This window comes from Apis laboriosa, unplaced genomic scaffold (assembly GCF_014066325.1).
Source record: "Apis laboriosa isolate Shangri-la unplaced genomic scaffold, ASM1406632v1 scaffold40_cov151, whole genome shotgun sequence".
In the NCBI taxonomy this organism is placed as follows: domain Eukaryota; kingdom Metazoa; phylum Arthropoda; class Insecta; order Hymenoptera; family Apidae; genus Apis; species Apis laboriosa.
Genome location: NW_025223180.1, coordinates 872551 through 892537, shown reverse-complemented (window position 1 = coordinate 892537; position 19987 = coordinate 872551). Strand labels below are relative to the sequence as shown.

The 19987-nt window shown below is 32.7% G+C and overlaps 1 protein-coding gene across 2 annotated transcripts in view; it reads right to left on the bottom strand.

Moving 5' to 3' along the window:
• Window positions 1-15: 15 nt before the first annotated feature.
• The window catches only part of LOC122715965 (Kv channel-interacting protein 1-like), a 130085-nt gene continuing 110113 nt past the window's right edge, over window positions 16-19987 (bottom strand). For both annotated transcript variants that reach the window (XM_043938584.1, XM_043938585.1), the window contains exons 6-8: window positions 15907-15980; window positions 8836-9048; window positions 16-3134 (exon numbers count right to left, since the gene is read on the bottom strand). In XM_043938584.1, the coding sequence (XP_043794519.1) occupies window positions 3024-3134; window positions 8836-9048; window positions 15907-15980 (398 nt within the window). In that variant the 3' untranslated portion in view covers window positions 16-3023. The remainder of the gene's footprint in view (window positions 3135-8835; window positions 9049-15906; window positions 15981-19987) is intronic.

Genomic DNA, 19987 nt, shown 5'->3' with positions numbered 1-19987 from the left:
TTTTTTTTTTTTTTATTTTCTTTTCTCTCTCTTTTTTTTTTTTTTTTTTTTTTATACGTAAATCTTACATCCTAAATATGTAGGCGCTGCTAAAAATCGGAGAAATCTCTATTCCGGCATTTCCGGTCGTGCACTACAGATATATTTCCTTTTCCTTTTCGTTCTCATATTTCCATTGAATATATATATTTCGTTTCGTTTTCCCTCCTTTTTATAGAATCCACCTTCGTTGATCGGATGCATCGTGCAATTTTTCCTCTTAAAAGTAAAAAAAAAAAAAAAAAAAACGAACTGTTCGAACGAAGTAACTCATGGTTGCAAGAAGTCGATCGAAAGGAGCTAATATAATTTCACAATTGACGGAATATCTTCTGATAAATGTACGATAGAAACGAAAATCTCACGAGCGATTTATCGAATTATTGATTACTACTTCGACATCTCTTCGTTCCTTCTTCCATCAAGATGAGGTCGAAGTTTCGAAGTTTTCTTCTTTTTTTTTCTTTTTTTTCCCCGATGCATTCTGCGATTCCTTCTCTCCCGTATGTTCGTTCCAGTGTATCCGTTCTTATATACAAGTTAATCGGAAGTTAGGCAGTGATGGAAAATGATTAAATATATTATTTCGAATCGTCATCGCCCGTTCCACGGACGCTTTGGTCCAATCATCGCATTAAAACGTTTAATTACAATAAAACTCGGTGTCCTGATCGTTTTGAACGGAAAATCAACGCGTATCTTGTTTCCATCTTTTTCTTCTTCCTCCTCCTTGCGTCTTTCTCCTTATCTCTCTTATCCCCGCCCCTCTTCTCCCCCATCTATCCCTCTGCTTCTCTCTCTTTAGCAGCACGCAGTCTTTACGAGCTAAATTCTTACCACGATTAATAATTAATTCACTTACCTGTCACAAAAATAAATACTTTTATCATATCGCTTAATCTACTCTCTTACGTACTAGAAACAACGAGCCCCGCCCAACATGGCCAGCTGCTCCAGCGGGGTTTACGATATCTCTTTTATGTATATATATATGTATATATATATATACTTTTTACGTCTCACGTTAATTATTTCTCTCTTTTTTCTTTTTGTTTTTTCCTTTATTCTCTTCCACGGCTAATGTTTGCCGTGCGTTTAAACGTTTAAACACGTCGATTTCTTCGTGGATATTTATTATTATACGTTAAAAATCGTACTCGAGAATTTACCGCTACCCGTTTTTTTTTTCTTTTTTTCTTTTTTTCTTTTTTTTGTCTGGGAAGAACACCTTGCGACGAATACGCGATCTATCTCCGCTCGCTATATAGCGCCTCGTTGCGCAACTAAAAATCTATCTCGCAATCGCTTCGAGATACGAACGAATAATGTAATGGAAATTGGAACTATTTTATCGGCAAGCTAAAAATTCGTGCGTTTTTTTTTCTTCCGCAACTCCATTGGAATTAAGAAGATTTAATCGAAAATAATATTATTGATATGGGAAATTGAATCGAAAAGAAGGAAGGCCGAACGATGATTTTCTTTATGATAACGTAAACAAATGTTGTTCGTATTAAAACAAAAAAAAAAAAAAAAGAAAGTAATTTGCTAATTTCTACAGTGAAATTCAACAGTTCCAATTAAAAATGCTCTAAAGAATAAGTCTCGTAAAAAAATATGGTTGTCGTAGAAAACTAGACTACATCGTTATTGTTATTTTAAATCCAGTGTTAAGAATCCATTGTTTGTTGCAACACCGTGCATGCGTTACTCTCGATATATAAAAAACATGAGCCAAAGTGAAATTGTTTTTTTCTCTTTTTCTCTTTCTCTCCCCTCTCTCTCTTTCTCTTTTCTACATCTTCCTCCTTTTTTTCTTTCTTTCTTTCTTTCTTCTCTTGCTTTTTCCTTTGAAATATTACTATTTGTAAGTGAAGACAAAAGAAATAAAAATGAATGTAAGCCAAGCTCAATTATTATTCTCGCACAGATTGATTCTCAGAATCTTGCTTCTCACGACGTCTTCCCTATTGGATCTATATCTTTGGCTCGAACAGAGTGCCACAATTTCACAATTTTACGTCCAATGGCACGCTTTCTTTCTTTGCGTTTCAAAAAAATTCCCCTTTTTAAAACACACTGTGCTACACGAATACGATCCATTTTCTTACATTAAATTAACTTTTATTTATTTTTTTTCATCTTTCACGATTTTCAATATTCTTTCTTTTTTCTCTCTCTTTTGTTAACCTGCTCTCTCTCTCTCTCTCTCTTTTTTCAATATATATATATATATATATATCTATTCGTTCATCGTTTGTAGCGCGCGTTCCTTCCTAAAAAAAAAATGAACTACCGGAAACCAGTTCGTAACAAGTTCTGTTCGTAACTATCTAACAATCGTTTAATATCGTTCTCTCTGTTTGATATCTAATCTTTTTTTATATATATATATATATACATATGTGTATATATATATATACTTTGCTTCTATCGTCTTTCATCTAATCCTTTCTTACCTAACGAAACGCATACTGGATTAATTAGCTAGAACTACGAATCTCGAAAGGGCAATCTCTATTTTCTTAGGACCGATTTCGTCCGATCTTCCGGTAGATGTCGTGTTTCGCGTATCGTTTGACGTTAAAGTTTAACGACGACGGATAAAGAGGGATTTTTTTCATCCGCGAAAAAACGACGTCGTGTCGGATCATTTAAACGCGACTCCCTTCTTACAAACCGTGTTTTCGAACAAGTTGCGGGAAAAAAAATCTACGTCGTTTTTTGTTTTTTTTTTTTTTTTTTTTTTTCCTCGAGATCTTGCTGTCTTTCGATCCCGAAAATTCGCGCACGAGCATAGACAGACTCTCGGGAGGGGGAGTCTAATCTCTCGGCTCGCTCGAGATCTTCGCTGACACACCTTGAGGAAATTCTTTCCCCTCTGGTCCAGGAGGTAAGGTACAACGTTGAGCGATTCATACATATATTTCCAAATCGACAGAATGTTTTCAGGTCCATGGCATGTATCGTGGTCGTGCCGAGTGTCAGAAGGCCGTGTCCAGAGCCGCCATACTCGTGGAAATATCTGGATCGGCACGACATGCTTCCAGAAATTCCGAGAGCGTCACCACTCCATCCTTGTTCCCGTCCATCTTCTGCAACAATTGCAAATATATATATATATATTTTTTTTTTCGAATTTACGAACGTGAAAGTAAAATAAAGAAAATTATTTTGAAATAAATAATATAATAATTAATAGATAATAAAAATTAATCTCGAAGAATGGTTTCAAATATATTTATATATTTACGTTCATAGAACGAGCTAGTTCGTCATTATAATCTCGCATAATTATAGAAACGCATCTAGGCAATAATAACGATTCGTGAATAGCCCATTCAAATCGGGCTTATCAGATACCCTTTCATTATCGAGTAGTTCTAATTACTGTGGATTCATTCACGTAAATTTATCGGTTTCGACCAGTCCTTTAGAGTGATAATATGGTCGAAAGTCGACTATCGTATTGGCGCGATATACAAATGCTTAGGCGTACACGTGTACACGTGAGTACGCCTATATATGTCAAAATTTAGTTTGGAGTAGTATGGTATCGAATCAATCCTCCAACCAATCCTCCATCTAAGCCATTATCGATAATCAACGATTCCATTTATAGCATTTGAAATTCTGATGTAAATTTACTAGATATATTTACATCAGAAAATTAAATACTTTTTGATATTACGACAAAATTACGATAGAATTTTATTTTATTGATATATTTAAATTTACCAGATATATATTTGGAAAATATTATAACATTTCTCGATAGTATGATTAAAATTATGATAGAATTTTATTATTTTGGCAATTGAAAGGAATTGAAAAGTATTCAGGAAATGTGCGAACAACTGGTTTTAATTTTATTTTTACACGATTGAAACCGCTTGACACTGTTTTCAAATACAACACGGAGTCCGTTTGATCATGTATCATGATCTGTCTGACTGTGCATAAAGAGCTGTTGAAAGTTCTGGCAATTGATTTTTAGAAACAATGAATCTGATTCGGGCGCGACCCCTTCTTTACGACCCGTACGTTGTTCCATTTTAATTAAAAGTCTATGCGAGATAACGAACCGTGTGTGGCGTGGTTTGCATCAGTTACATCCCTACTTTCTCCCTGATTAATTAGCATCGATTGAATTCACCACGTTCCAAGGCGTCTTCGCCATTTGTTCAAATTCTCTGTCGCGTGTGAGAAGAGGGGGAAAAAAAAAAAAAAAAAAAAAAAAAAAAAAAAAAAAAAAAAAAAAAAAGAAAGAACCGAAGCGACAGAGGTGTCAGAATTTTTAACGATGCCGACATCCATACTTGTTTTTACGCGCGCTTTCCTTTTAAAATTGTCGATTTGAAAATTTAATTTAAAAAAATGTTGACTCTCTTTTCGTATAAATATATAACTTACTGACAACTTTAAAGCGTAAAGATTGAGCTTAAAGTTGGAAAATGCATTAAAGCGAGTAGCTAGTATTATAAAGTTCAAGCATCTTTTATAAAGAAAAGAAGAATATTTCGTTCATTTTTCATACGGAAGAAAAAAGCTAAATCTTAAACTTTGACAAAAGTTTCGAAGTAGAAAGGAACTTGTACTAATTTTAACAATTTATATCAGTATTTTTATAATACGTGTCAAGTTTAAAAATTATTTTATAATAATAAAATGCAATTGTGATTTTTAAAATATGTCTTATTATCACGAATTTAAAAGTTAAGCGAAAGTAGAAATTTTCTCGTGCTTTAAAAAATTTGACAGAGGGATATAAATTATTCAAATCTTCAACAGTTTGTTACATATATTATTAATTCAAAGATATTGAAAATGAAGAGAATATCGAAATTAATATAACGTATTCTTATTATATATGCTTCATTTTTTCGACATGATTTTCGACATGTTCGAAAATATTCGAATTTTGTTCGATCTCGTGAATATTCTTATCCAATTATATATTTGAACTCATTATTATTAAAATATAATATAAAAATAATTTTCAATGATAAAAGAATATTTTAGAATTTTTTATCTTTTTTTTTTTTCGTATTTTTCGCTATTTTCTTATTCGCTTATATTCTTTCCCAAGCTGTTTTAACTTACAATTACCACAATCACCAAGGAAATGGGAGCATCATTGCAAAATATTTTACGATCGTAATGGGACAAAAACCGTGCTAAAAGATCGTTTAGGTCTCGAAAAAGTTGTTCCTTTTTATGCCACGTTCTTCTTTTACGTTTTTCGTATCCTGTATCGATCGATTTTCAACTTTTCAGCGCGGTCACTCGCAAAATGACGAAATTATGCTAAAAATCTAATCATTTTGCATTAGAAAGAAAGATTTTTAAGATTCATCCATATTAATTTCATGTATTTCAACTTGTGTATCGAGTTATCATATAAGTTCTATTACAAGTTCTATTAAAGTCTTTCGATCATGCACATATTTATCAAATTACATAGAATATTTTTTTTATTATAAATCACTGTTGTATATATGTAATTTATATTAACATTTGTAATCAAGATAACGCGATACTTTACTCGAGCATATCGAATAATAAAATATACATCTATCAATATTGGATACCAACAAAGGGAAGTAATCTATAGAAACGAAATATCAACCACTCGAAACTTTATATTCTTCCTTTATACCCACAAGGAGCAAACTTTAAATTGGCAATTCCATGTTTCTATCTATATATATATATTTTCGTTCGAAAATAAAAGAATTTACACTTCTTTCTCAAGGAAGAAAAATTTAAGTTATAAAAGTTAAGTATTGATACGTAAGAATATTCCTGAATATCTAATCTCGATCCATCTGTGATATTCGAAGAATCTCGAACGCTCGAAGATTGCACGCGTTACCTCATGTTTTGCAACGAGACTTCGAGAATCCGTTGCCGTACCCATTTCCTCCGTCACTCATCTTGTGGCTCTCGTTTGTTAGTCTCTCAGCTCTTTGTGCATATATGTACTCACATGAGCATGCACAAGTAAACGTGAAAACCATGAGCAAACCGTTTACCCTCGGATTTCGTACTAGCTTTAGACCAACGAGTCTCTCCGCTCCTTTGATGAAACTTTAACATTTGTTGTGCGTAAATTTGACCAGGTACGGTAAACATTTCGAAAAGAAGATTAGGACTTATAGCTGCACGGCAAATAACCTACCGTTTTATCTAACCGTGCACTAATTCGTCTACTTACCTGTGGTGATTAAAATCTGTGTGTGCATTACGTAGGCTAGATTTCATTACACGCAAGGTGTGCGATCTCTTATCGTTGTAAGAGTATCATCATAGAGAAGAGTAAATATAGCTAGTGGTTTCGCGCGGAAACGGAAGAAGCAACGGAGAATTAAAACATAAATTTACTTTATTGTATTATACTTGAATTTACATGGTTGTTTTTTTCATAGTCTGTGCTCTGGATGGATTTATTTATTTCATTGTTTATTATCCCATAGTTTTCAATTACTGAATATTTGCATTTCTAAATTTCTGTTTAGCACGCCTCAATTTGAATATTTGCATCAGTTTCAGAATCAATGAAGTTATCATCATCATCAAGTATCAGATCAATAATTAACATAATTTTTAATCTTTCAATATCCTTTTTCCATTCATCGTTTAATCTAAACTCAAAGTTTTTTTTAATATTTGCATTTCTAAATTTCTGTTTAGCATGCCTCAATTTGAATATTTGCAGAATAGTTTCAGAATTAATGAAGTTATGATCAATAGTTAACATAATTTTTAATCTTTCAATATCCTCTTTCCATTCATCATTTAATCTAAACCCAAAGTTTTAGCATAGAAAAATTATCATAGGATTTTCTTCTTACATAGTTGTTTTTTCATAGCCTGTGCTCTAAATGGATTTATTTCATTGCTATTATCCCATACTTTTCAACTACTAATATTTGCATTTCTAAATTTCTGTTTAGCATGTCTCAATTTGAATATTTGCATCAGTTTCAGAATTAATGAAGTTATGATCAATAGTTAACATAATTTTTAATCTTTCAATATCCTTTTTCCATTCATCATTTAATCTAAACTCAAAGTTTTAGCATAGAAAAATTATCATAGGATTTTCTTCTTACATAGTTGTTTTTTCATAGTCTGTGCTCTAAATGGATTTATTTCATTGCTATTATCCCATACTTTTCAACTACTAATATTTGCATTTCTAAATTTCTGTTTAGCATGCCTCAATTTGAATATTTGCAGAATAGTTTTAGAATTAATGAAGTTATGATCAATAGTTAACATAATTTTTAATCTTTCAATATCCTCTTTCCATTCATTATCTAATCTAAACTCAAAGTTTTGGCACACTCTATGCTCTGGAAATGGATTTATTTCATTGCTATTGCTATTTAACTCATACTTTTCAATTATCGAATATTTGTATTTCTATATTTCTATTTAGCATCTTTCCAACAGACCTCAGTTTCAGATTTAATGAATTTATGATCAATAGTTAACATAATTTTTAATCTTCCAATATCTCTTCCATTTATCATCTATCATCCATTTATCAATCTCAAAGTAAAAAAAAGTTATCATTATCATTAATTCAAACTTTCTTCTTCATATCAGAATACACCTTGCACAAAATGAAACGAAATCTATACATGTAACGAAACATCTTTGAAATATATTTCAAACTCTGGATAATTCACGTTCGTTAAAACGTTCGTTATTTCTTCTAATTCTCTTAGTCTTTTTTTCTTCCTTCTTTTTTTTTTTTTTTTTTTGAAAAATAGAGCTCAAATTGAGTACGTCCTAAGATGGGAGATAACAAGAACTCGTTTACGGTAAATCGAAGCCGGTGGGAACGATGATGGCGCAAATTGGCTCCGCGAAACGAATCGTCTTTTATTCGACGATAGAAAAAAAAAAAAAAAGAAAAAAAAAAGATGAAGGGAGAAAGGAGTATGAGCGCATCATCGCAGACATTGTCATTCGCAGGTAACAATGTGACAGCCGGTAAAAAGAAAGACTTTTTCTTGCATCGCTGAAGCCGAGCCCCTGTGCTTTACGAGCGCTCGTTTTCCTTCGTCAAAGTGAACGGACAAGTCAAAGCCCGTAGAAACATACCCTCTATTGTCTCTACGTTCCGTTACGAAAGATCATTGAGCAGTTTATCGATTCTCCAACTGTCGCCATATACTGCTTGCCACTTCAATTCGACAAGCAATAATTGTCAGTTGTACTCGGTTGATATCGGTGTTCCATCGGTATTATGAACTTAGGCAGTACTTTATCGAAAAAAATATTATATTATATTTGAATCTCGTTGCCGTTGTCGTTGCTAAGAAATGTAGGAGGACGTATATCCTTTATTCCAATTTTTAACATATTCTCCGAGCAAAAAGACGGAGGGATAATAAAAAGAACTTATGCATGTAATAACCTCGCGATTCTTCTATACATGCATTTCTCGGATAATGCAGCTGGTGCTTTGCCAGCTGGTCTTTGGAACGAATATGCTTTCGTTGTTCATTGAACATAGAAGGATATATTGCGTGTATAGCAATGTCATATGGAGAAAATTACGGAAGTATCGTGCATACACAGATCTATTTAAAAGCTGACCATATTTTACGTGTTATAACATTTTTAAACATTCCGATACTTTTTTTAAACTCTGCAAGAGAAATTATCGATTCAAACTTTGAATTTTGAAAGGAAAGTCCACGTATAAATGTTAATATTGGATATCGACGCGAGTGAAAATAGGGGGAAAAAGAGGAAAAAAAAAAAAAAAGAAAATCATACCTGAAACATTCGATCTACTTTCTCACGTACACCCTCGTGATCCAAATTCGGATCGGCAAACTTGCCCATCAGCTCGTACACAGCTGTCACGATGTCCGTCATTTCTTCCCTCGTGATGCAACCGTCGCCATTGATGTCGTAAAGAGAAAATGTCCAGCGCAGTTTCTCATCGATGGAACCACGAGACAGTATGCTGAGACCAGTAACGAAGTCCTGCAACATCGAAATAAAATTCATCTTTTCGATATTACGTGCCACGCAATATATATATATATATATATATACTTGTTATTTTCTAAAATTGTCCATTTTGATTCGGTGTTTTACGATCATTTCAATATCTTTCGTGTATAATTTTATATAAAATTATCAATTATTAGATTTAAAGATTTCATTTTTACAATTTTTCTTTTTAAATTTTTAATTTATTTTTGAAAAATCGAAACGACATTGGAAAATAAAAAACATCCTGTCCTCTTTCGCGTCGTAAAATTTTATCCTCCATACGAATGGTTATATCGATGTTCTCGCAAATATGCGCCGAATTATCCTCGTTTTACCCAATTGTTTTTCACATAAACCTAGTTAAGAGAATCGTCTCCTTATACGTCAGATTGTAAAAATTGTTTTCTTCGGATAATTCGAATTATTTTCCATATCACTCCGTTATTACAGTTATATCGCGCATTTTTCCAACACGAATCGAATCGAGCACAATCGATGATTAAATTACATTCTCGCGCAGACAGACAGGCAGGCATCATCTGCCGCTCCTCCAACACCGCGAACAGACGCAGCAGAGGAGAATCCATTAACGCAACGTCGCGATACTTTCGAAACTTTCATTCTTGTTCACGCGAGCGAGAGATTAAATCGAGAGGGCACGCGAGAAGCTCGTTAAAAACTCGCTTATCTATTCCAACGACAAATAACCATCCTTGAATAAATTATTCTTACGAGTTATCAAAATTAAATTAAAAAAAATAAAATTAGCAAAAAAACTCGTACCAAGGAAATTCCGATTCGTTCTTAAATGCATAAAAAGATGTCGCTCGATGTAAAATATCGCGAAAATCGATCGAGCCAACTATTTCCAATCCAACAATTATTATTATGAAAATTATTCCAGCGGCAGAACTACTTCCAGCAGCTACGAGCGAGGAGGAGAACACATTCGAGATTTCGTCTCTGTGCTCGTCTTGTAGCGCTCGACTTCACGCTCGACTTTACACCGGAACAGAACGATTGCAGCGACGCTGTCTCCGTTTCCTTCTCCTGCCTCTCTCCACGTACGCGCACAATTTCACTGCACAGGGACAATTTAGCATCGACGATGCGTGTTTTAAAAGGTAACGGCCTCGTGCTTGGATATTGTGATCACGCGTCACGTGAGAAGAGAAAAGTGCGTTGTATCCGTAGTAAGCACGGTTGAATAAAATGTTGATGCAAACGATGAATATAGTCTGTCGAGATGTTAATTCATCTTTTCTATTGGTGTCATTTTTTTATCCGGTGGTGTGCAGGCTCGACGCCGATTCGACGAAGGTCGTAAAATATTTTGTTGGGCCATGCTCGAGGCGCATTGTCAGCGGTTATTTTTTCGGGGATTTAAAAGGATACGCAACGTGGAATTCAACGTTCTCACGATATTTTTTAAAAAAACTTATTCAATGCAAATTATTCTATCAATTTTTATCGGTATAATAGTTTTTAATTTAGATTCGACTAAACGTTAAAAAATATATATATTTTGTAAATTTTTAACAGGGAACGTCGTCGAAATTTCACCCGAATTTCGCTACAATGATTTTCGTAATAATTTCATAAAAAAAAAAAAAAAGAAATGTATTTTTCGATCAAAATAAAATTGATTAATTAAAATGTATTTACGTGCCATTCTGATTCAATTTATTAATAATATATGAATTTTTTTATAACGAATTTATTTTTACGATAAATTAACGTTTTATCTCGTCTCCCTGCTGTAGGAAATTCGATATTTTTTTTCGGTCACGGAGGAATCTTTTAATTAAAAACAAATTCCTTTTAACGAACTACTAACCCTTGGTATAAATGGCTTAAAAGGACGAGTGCGTATCGTGATTAGAGAGAGAGAGAGAGAGAGAGAAAGGTTTTTCTCTGAATTATAAAAGGATTCACCAGATTACAGTATGCGTTGTTAATTTTTTTTATGGATCAAAAAGATGTGTTCTGTTAACGCGGCAAATTTCATTGTTAAAGAATAGAAAAGGGGCATACGAACAGCCACGTATGTCGAGAGATGAAACGAGAGGAAAACGAAGAATAAGGAATGGAATTTTTAAAAAAAAAAAAAATCGAGAGAAGAGTTTTATAAAGAGACAGAAATTTTATGAAACAAGAAAAATTCGTAGTGAAGCTTCCATTTGAGCTATGGAATTTACATTCTCTACGAATGATACTAAAAAAATGAGAGTAGCGGATGTATATTTTTATCTTTAACGTTTTGTTCAAAAAAAAAAAAAAAAGAAAGAAAGAAAGAAAGAAAAAAAAAGAAAAATAGAAAATGGAAATTTTCAAAAATTAAATACAAAAAAATGTCTATTATTATGCCTTACAGTTTATTTAAATTTAGTAAAAATATATTTTCTCTGATCCATTTATATTTTATTTAAATTAAATATATTATTTAATGTAATATTTTTTGCTCAAGATAAAAATAGAAATAATATTAAAATAATTGCAATATCTCTGTACGTATACATATATTTATTAACTCGTACATAACTCGAATCCATTTATTTTTCCGTAAATAAAATTTATTTTTATTCTCCTAATCGTTTTAATCCAATATCGTTCAACCGAAATACGCGAATGACTCAATATGATTTCATATACGTTGAATATGGAATAGAATTTAAAACGCTACATTTATTTTAAATCACTTGCCGGAATAATGGAAAAGTACAGTTTGTTTCAGGTTGTTATTCCAGTTGATTTTAGAGATTTTAAAGTGCATCGTTTAAACTGCAAAAGGTATGAATGGCAATCAAATTTCCAGAAATACTGACTGACCCACTTTTTCCTTAAAAATACGCACACCGTTAAAAAAACAACGATGCTAACTCAGCGTTTACTATCGAACAGAGTGAAAAACTTAGAGTTGGGAATTATTCTAAAAATTATTCTTAACAAGGGATTTAAATATTTATTCTTAAAAAAAATTTCATGTTAGAGAAGAGAACGTTTTCTTATGATACACAAAGAGAATACAACATGTTTAATGATTATTGAATAACGTAGAATCTTGATTAAAAGTTTAAACTTTTATGAACTTTTCGTTTTGTTTGTTTCAATTTTGCTTGATCTCAATTTTTTTTTTAAAGAAGACTCTCATGCATTTCTTTTATTTTATATTGAACGAATTTTTCTTATTCCATATAAAATTCTTTTTCTGATTCATTTCAACATTTTTAATTATTCAAAGAATAGTTCCAACCGATACAGGATAATTTAGATAAGGAAAAACAATTATATTTCGTTTTTATTATATTCGATAAATGTGAAACAAATAATTTTAAAATAGTTTTAAAATCTTGTTGAAGATCACTTTTATTAAATTACAAATTAACACGATTTAATAAATAATTTAACCAAAACGAAGCGAGATTGTTACAGCGAATTTATATTCGTTTTAGAATTTTCCTGCTAAACCTCTTCTGCCTTACCATTCAACAATTTCAACAATGTCTCGTAATAATTTTGAGACGCAACAAAATTGACAAAGCAACGAAGTGGGAATGACAGGTTGTAAAGGGGAAAAAATACGAGAAAACACGACTTCTTCTGTTCTTCTAAAAATATTTTTTTGTTACGTCCTCCTTTCATTTAACTTTCGATTATTATTATTATTATTATTATCGAGAGAACAACTTTACAAATACAAATGAAGCGTACTTAAAAAAAAGACGCACGCATTTCCCCTCCGCTTATTCCGTTTGCGAATAAATTGGTTTTCGTCTAAACGAATTAATTTCGCTCGATACGTCGCTCGTATCGCAAGCCTTTGGAATAATGGGCCGACATCTTTGGTAATTGAAAACTGGAAAAAGAATGAATAATAACACCGGGTTGGAACACGAGTCACGCAACAGGGCCCACCGCCAAAAGCACTTTCGAGCTCATGTTCATGGGACAAATTGGATTAGCGCACGCTTCAATTATGGCAAATCGCGTTACAACAGCGTTTCTTTTTTCCCCTCCCCCCCCGTTCGAGGCTCAATCGATGAAAATGCCGTGCCGTGCGTTTCCTCGATCCGGTTAAACGTGCTTAAACGTTCGAGTTAAACGCGCTTATTCTCGAATATATACACGCACACGATACACCCAGAGACACTTTTTAACATCGACGACGTTAAGAGAACTTTGGTTAACTTTTTCCTCGAACCTCGTCCCAGTGTTGAGCATTAATCTTCAAATTCGAACAAAGGGGAATCGCAAACAAGCCGGGGAGGGGTAGCGTAAGTAAGCATTTGCAACGGCGAAGCAGGAGCGCTTTGTTCACAAATATAGAAGACACGTTTACACCAGGACCTAATCGCAAACAACGATCCTCACCGGAATAAATAGGGATTGTTGATTTAGGGTCCTCGTGATTACGCGTTGCAACTGCAGAAATACGCGATTTCGATCGAGTTCGAAACGCATTAAAGAGGGGCCGCGTTTATACACGGGTTTGAACAACAGTTTCTCCGATACGATACGCAATTTAATTTAATCAATCCTCGAATTTTTTTAAAAGTCGAAAGACATACATTGCGTATCCAGAGATCGATTGTTTGGCTAAAAACGAGAATAAATTGTTATAAACAGGTTATCGTTTCGTTCGAAGGAAAGGATAAGTTGGATCGAGCGAAGGCGAGGAAGATGGAGGAGTCGTGTCGCGAGATGAAAATCGTGAAAAGACAAAAAATATCGTAAGTGAAGTACGATAATCTCTCTCGCTCGCAGATTTTGCAGATCTTGGAGAGAACTCGAAATGCGATTGAACAGTGGCTGGTAATGTGACCTGAAAATATACGCTGAACCAATAACGAGTTCAAAATATATATATATATAGTGAATGTTTTGTCTTTAAAAAAAAAAACTTTTTTGCATCAAAGAAGTTTTCTTTATTAATCCTCGTCTAATAAGTTTGAAACGAAAGTTCGAAATCTCGATTCGTCCCATTTCTTTGAGATTTTACTTTCCAAAGAGAAAAGGAGCCGAAAAAATATATGGTTACGATTTTGAAATTTTATCAGGGAACGCACAAAAAAATTAATATACTTTCGTTCGAATCGTTTCGAAAAACTTGTAATCCTGAAAAAATAAAAGGTTACACATTTTTGAAAGTAAATTCGATGAAATGCATTTTCGATTGTTTCTTCGATTGTTGCAAAGAAGCAAAGGGACGCAGCTTGTATATTTTTCCTACAAACGAGTTAAAGGGAATCGAACGAGAGAGGGAAAAAAAAATGTTAATTAAGAGAAGATTGGACGATCAAAGGCGATTTCTGAAAACTTGATCGTGCACGGAAGAAAGCGAAAAGAAAGAGAGAATAAGGGAGAATGTTGGCGCGGCGTAAAAAGCTGTGGTAATGTGCGAAGCTTGCGGCAACGCTCGAAGGCCAATTACACAAAGTACATTTTACAGCGTCGGGAGATAATCGTGTTAATTCGTAATTATCTCCCGACGAGTTCTTCGGTTTCTTTAATTTCCCCTTGTTTCTCGAAAAGGGAACAAACAGAGGAGGGAGAGAGGGAGGGATCGCTCCCTTCGACCCGCAAATTAACCCGCGAATCAGGGATTGATCGGACTCGTACCATCGATTAATTGGAAAACTTAGTTAGATCTGTGTTGCTGCAGTTATTGGCAGCCTATCTGCCAATTATCCCCGCCTAATATTTGTTTGAAGCAAATTCACAGTCGTACGAACGGCTAATCGTACGAAGATGACAACGATTCGCGTGATAAATAAGCGGGGCGCGACGCTTGCATAATAAACGCTTGTTTGATAAACGATGCAACGTTTGATTCTCGATCGATGTATTGTCATCGGTTACATTACATACATTACATAGGGGAAAAGGGAAATAAATTTAAATTGCATTTATATTTGGAAACGAATCGATATTTTCTTGATATTCGTGATTTTCTAGATCCATTATTTGGATTCTTCCATCCAATTGTAAAGAATAGCTTTCAATTGTATGTGCATTGTAAAACATCGATCTTACGAGTCTTCCGTTGAGAAACATGCAATTTTAAAGATTCATGTTCCTAAAGTGTATACTAGCCTTGTAAGAAACTCTTATTTATCGCGATATATATGTCGGATAGAGAGATTACAGGTTTTTGTAATTCCAACATGTTAAAGATATCATAATAAATCGCTTTCCACGTTAATTTCCGTATTTTTATTTGCAAAGATTAACCGATTTTTTTTAATAAAAAAATTAAAACATTACAAAAGTATTAACATACAGATCGTTAATGTATCGCATATATTCATGAGCGATTTTTAAAATATATTTTCCTAGAAATAAACGTATCCATCATTTTAAAATAATTGAAAAAAATCGATGAAACTCTATTAAAATTAGGGAAACTTTGAACCGCTATAACTCCGAAGATAGTAACTTATCGGTCGATAATTGAGAGATCGTTGGAAGCGCGAATCCTTGCCCTTTAAAACGCTTTTCGAATTATCCCGATACGATTTCCGGTTGCCGAGATATCGTCGTGTAAAGAAAAGGATAATTTTTAACTATTTACTATCTCCTTCCTTGTCGCTTTCTCGGATCTCTCGTTCGCACTCGTTTCACTTGTCTATTCGCAGACAGACGCAATTCCTAGAAATAGTACGCATTTCCAGGGAAAGATATAGGTCACCGGATCGCGAGTAATTTTCGTGTTAACGTGTTAAATATATGAAAAGTTTGAATGCTTATATCTCGGCAACCGATAGAGATATCGGGATAAATCAAAAATTGACTTCAATGACACGCTTTCCTTTATTTTCTTATCGGATTTAGATGGCGAGTACTCACCTCAAAACTGAGAATACCGCTATGATCCTGGTCCAAGGTGTTGAAAACGTAATGCGCGTACTGGCTAGTATTGGCTGGAAATTGAAATAAAGATAATAAATTTTAATAATATTCGCACTCGAAATTTGACAAGTTTCGTATGCTTATTGCTAAAAGAAATTATATAAGTAGATTCTCTCAGATGCTTATCTCTTTGCAGTACCGAAAAATGTTTCGAATGAAGGTTGAATGGTTTCAAGGGGGACGTAATTTGATGTTACCTAGTTTCTTTTTATAGATCGACGTAGAGGGCATATATAGGTCAAACTGATCTTTCCTGGCTGAAATTATATGGATATCGAATATTTTTTCAACACATTAATTGATCTAACATTCGCGAAAGAATAATATAAAAATAATTTTCAAAATATTCATTTTTATATCGATAGAATGGCATTGAAAAAATATACGTTTACTATAAAAATATTTTTCGAAACGTGTATTTTTTTTTTTTATCGGTAGAATAAAATTGCCCTTGAAGATATAAAAAAGTCATAAACCGTATAATAATAAAATAGTCACAAGATAAAAAATGTCTTCCTTAACGTACTTCTTCATTTTGACATAAAATATTTACAGTTTCTAGAACTAGTAGGATAGTTATTGATTATTATTCCTATTTGCATAAATGTTGGAAAATACGATACGGATAAAAATATCAAGAAAGAATTAAGAAACACGAATAACTTATTCATTAATATTTTTATCTTGCCTAGAATTGCATTCCCATAGATTTTCTTTTCAAAAGCCTTCGCCGAAATAATAAACCGAAAATAGAAGGATAATCTTAATAAGCACTTGAATTTCTCAGACAGAGAATACTGCTCGATGGCCCTTCTCGAGGAAACCTATCAAGACCATCAGATTTACCGTCGTTCGTGAATTCAAACTGGTATGCTCTAATAAGTTCCTACTAGTTTGACAAAGTTGAGATTTGTGCTTGGAAATTATTCCATTTCTTTTACACGAGATTTTGTTCATTTTATTAAAAAAAAAAAAAAAAGGATTGAAAGTCTTTTTTAAGCTAAACAAATGACGTATTTCACGGATACGTGAATATATATTATCGTTATCGTGAAAATGCCTCTTGATTTTCCTTAGAGGGATGTTATCAAGAAATTTAAGAAATGACAGCTCTGTCTCGTTCGAACAGAAATCTCTGAGGTATTTCTTCAATTGAAATGATTCATCCAGAAATTAGTACACGTTCCATCTACCGAATTATCACAATAGGAGTGCTCTTGTGTTATTAGGGAGGGGGGGAAGGATGGGCAAAGTGGATTAAGTCGTTCAAGTTGTCGAGCTTATGCGAATTAGGTCTTTGGAGGAAAATAGATGTGCTATTATTCGATGTTACGACAAAACTCGAATATAAAGCCATTTCCTTTGTCGAATATCAATAGGCAAGATTATAATTGCGGATTATTTTGATTATTTTATTTATTGATTATTTATTGATAAATTTTTTTTTTCTTGTTCGAACTTGGAAGATTTCTCAAGTTTTTTTTTTGTAAATTTATTACATATTGGTTTATAATCTTTTGTAAAGGTATTATATATATATATTTTTTTTTTTTTACGATATTTATGACTAGAAAGATTCTATTTTTAGAGTTTTCAATTTTTCAATTTCAGAAATTTGAAAACATTTAATGAATTTTTAATATCAAATTGAACCTAAACAATACGAATGTTATATTTGATATAATTTTCATTGCTTTTAATTTGAAAAATCAGACATTACGCACGAAATTCGTAAAAGAGAATTTTTATTTACACCGTGCAAAATATTTTTGTTTGCTTTTTGTATTTGCATTTGAGAAAAATATAAATTCATAAATAAATTTTCTATAAATATTTGCAATTTCTTTGTGTTCTCCATCGGATTCTATTATTGTTGAATAGATATAGTAAGCTATAGCGTTCCTTCTTTCTTTCTTTTTTTTTTTTAATTAAAACGATTGAATTTAAATAGTAATCAATAAAACTCATTTCTACATCCGTTATTATCGAAAAATAAATATTTCCGATAGGAGAAATGATTTTTTTTTTTTTTTTTTTTTTACTTTACTTTCAATCAATATTTACATTTTTGAGATAAGTTTCACTTTGTATGAAAATTCTTAGGACATTTTTCACTGGAAAGGGAATTCGATTGCAGAGAGAACGTTTGCGTTTGAAGGTGAAATGGTGATATTTTTATGGCGAAAGAGTCTTACTCGGCAACTGAATTTTTCCAAGGCAAAGTAACGGTATATATTAATGCGATGTATATTTCAACTTCTTTTTGAAAGAGTCCTTTATTTGTTATTTAAACAATTAGAAAAGAAAAATTAATTTTCAGAGAATTAATTTTTAAAGTTAGATATAAAAATATAAGAATATATTTTAACCAAATATTCATTGTTCGGTTGACGGTTCATTTTCGGTATAACAAATAGATTATACCATGACTATGTCATTATTCAACAAAATGGATGTTATCGCGTTGCTATAATTCACCTGTTCGACTTTTGACTATCGATCCAAAATTTTAAAGCATTCTCTTGTCGTTGAATAATCCATTGGACAGTTTCAAAGGTATAAATTTCATTCCGTTGTGCCACGAATTCATCGTAACAGTTTCGTTTACCTTCTCGAAATGCTTGAGGGGTTTTAGATAAGTACAAACATGTTTCCCTTTGATAAGAGTAACTAAAGGTAGACAGACGCTTTCGTCCTTTTGACCTTTGCACGTTTGCATATTTGTCAAAATCTTACGGCTTTTTACTTGCAATAACATTGCGCGTATATATAACAAAAAAATTGATATTATAAATATCAGTGACTTATTTATGCATGCAACCGCATTTACACTTCGTTGTTGTCATAATTTGGAATAAAATTATTCTTCTTATACTTTAACGAATAAAAACGAAACTAATCGTTTACAAGCAATAAATTGTAGAAAATGTTAGGGGGTTAACCTGTAACAGGTGAAACGTTACAGCTATTCAACACGCAACTTGATTGTATGACACGAGCACGAATGGAACGGTAAATTTTCTTGAATTGAACGTTGAATAGTAAAATTAACTGAAAATGTATGGGTTATACGCGAATGATAATCTGTCATCCATCATTCATTAAAATTTAATTCGACGTGTAACTGAACAAAAGATACATTTTTGAAGCTTGCTTATACAATTTATTTCATTCTTTCTTCGTTCTCTCTGAAAGGAGAATAAAAAAAATTTTTTTCTCGCAAATTTATCTACACCATTCCAAGCTAAAGTCTCCCAAATGCACTCAAATACTTTTAAATTTTTAATTAAGAAAGTTATTTTCTCGTAGTGAGAGTAAAGTTTTTTTTTTTTTTTTTCATAAATAAAGTTGAAGGTTTAAAGCTTACATAAATTATTGTGCATCGTGCATATTGGATTACGTTGAACAAATAGGATTTACAATTTTTTCTTTTTTTTTTTTTTTTCTTTCCCTCCTCGATTTTGAGCCTCGTAAATTCTTCTCCGTTCTTCTCCCCTTACATCGAGCGACAAACAAGCGACGGTATCGGTGCGACGCGCACACCTCTTAGCCGTGAAATCGTTCGCGAAGAAAAATTGTCACTGTCACCGAAGGGAATCGAAGGGCGCCTTCCGTATGCGCGACTGCGGGTAAAGTTAGTACGATGTTCGTTGCCAAGAAAATTATTTTAATCGATACACGCCAACGAGATTCGGCGTATGAACTATATATAGCATTGCAAAAATTTTATTTTCCAAAGAATTATTCTAAAACGAGAATCATTCCAGAGAAATCTTAATTATCTTTAGATTTGAATTTGTTATCTCGAATGAATTGAATCGAAATATCCTCATTGTTTTTCATAAAATTAAAATACGAAGCGTCAAAAATTCGTCAAAAAAATACGGATTAGTTATTATTTTTTCTTTTTTCCTGCAATGACCAACGTGCGTGTTAATTAAATCGAAGGTAATTGATCAAAAATTGCAGTGACATTTTTAGGATTTCATGGCTTCTTTTTTTTTTTTTTTTTTTTTTT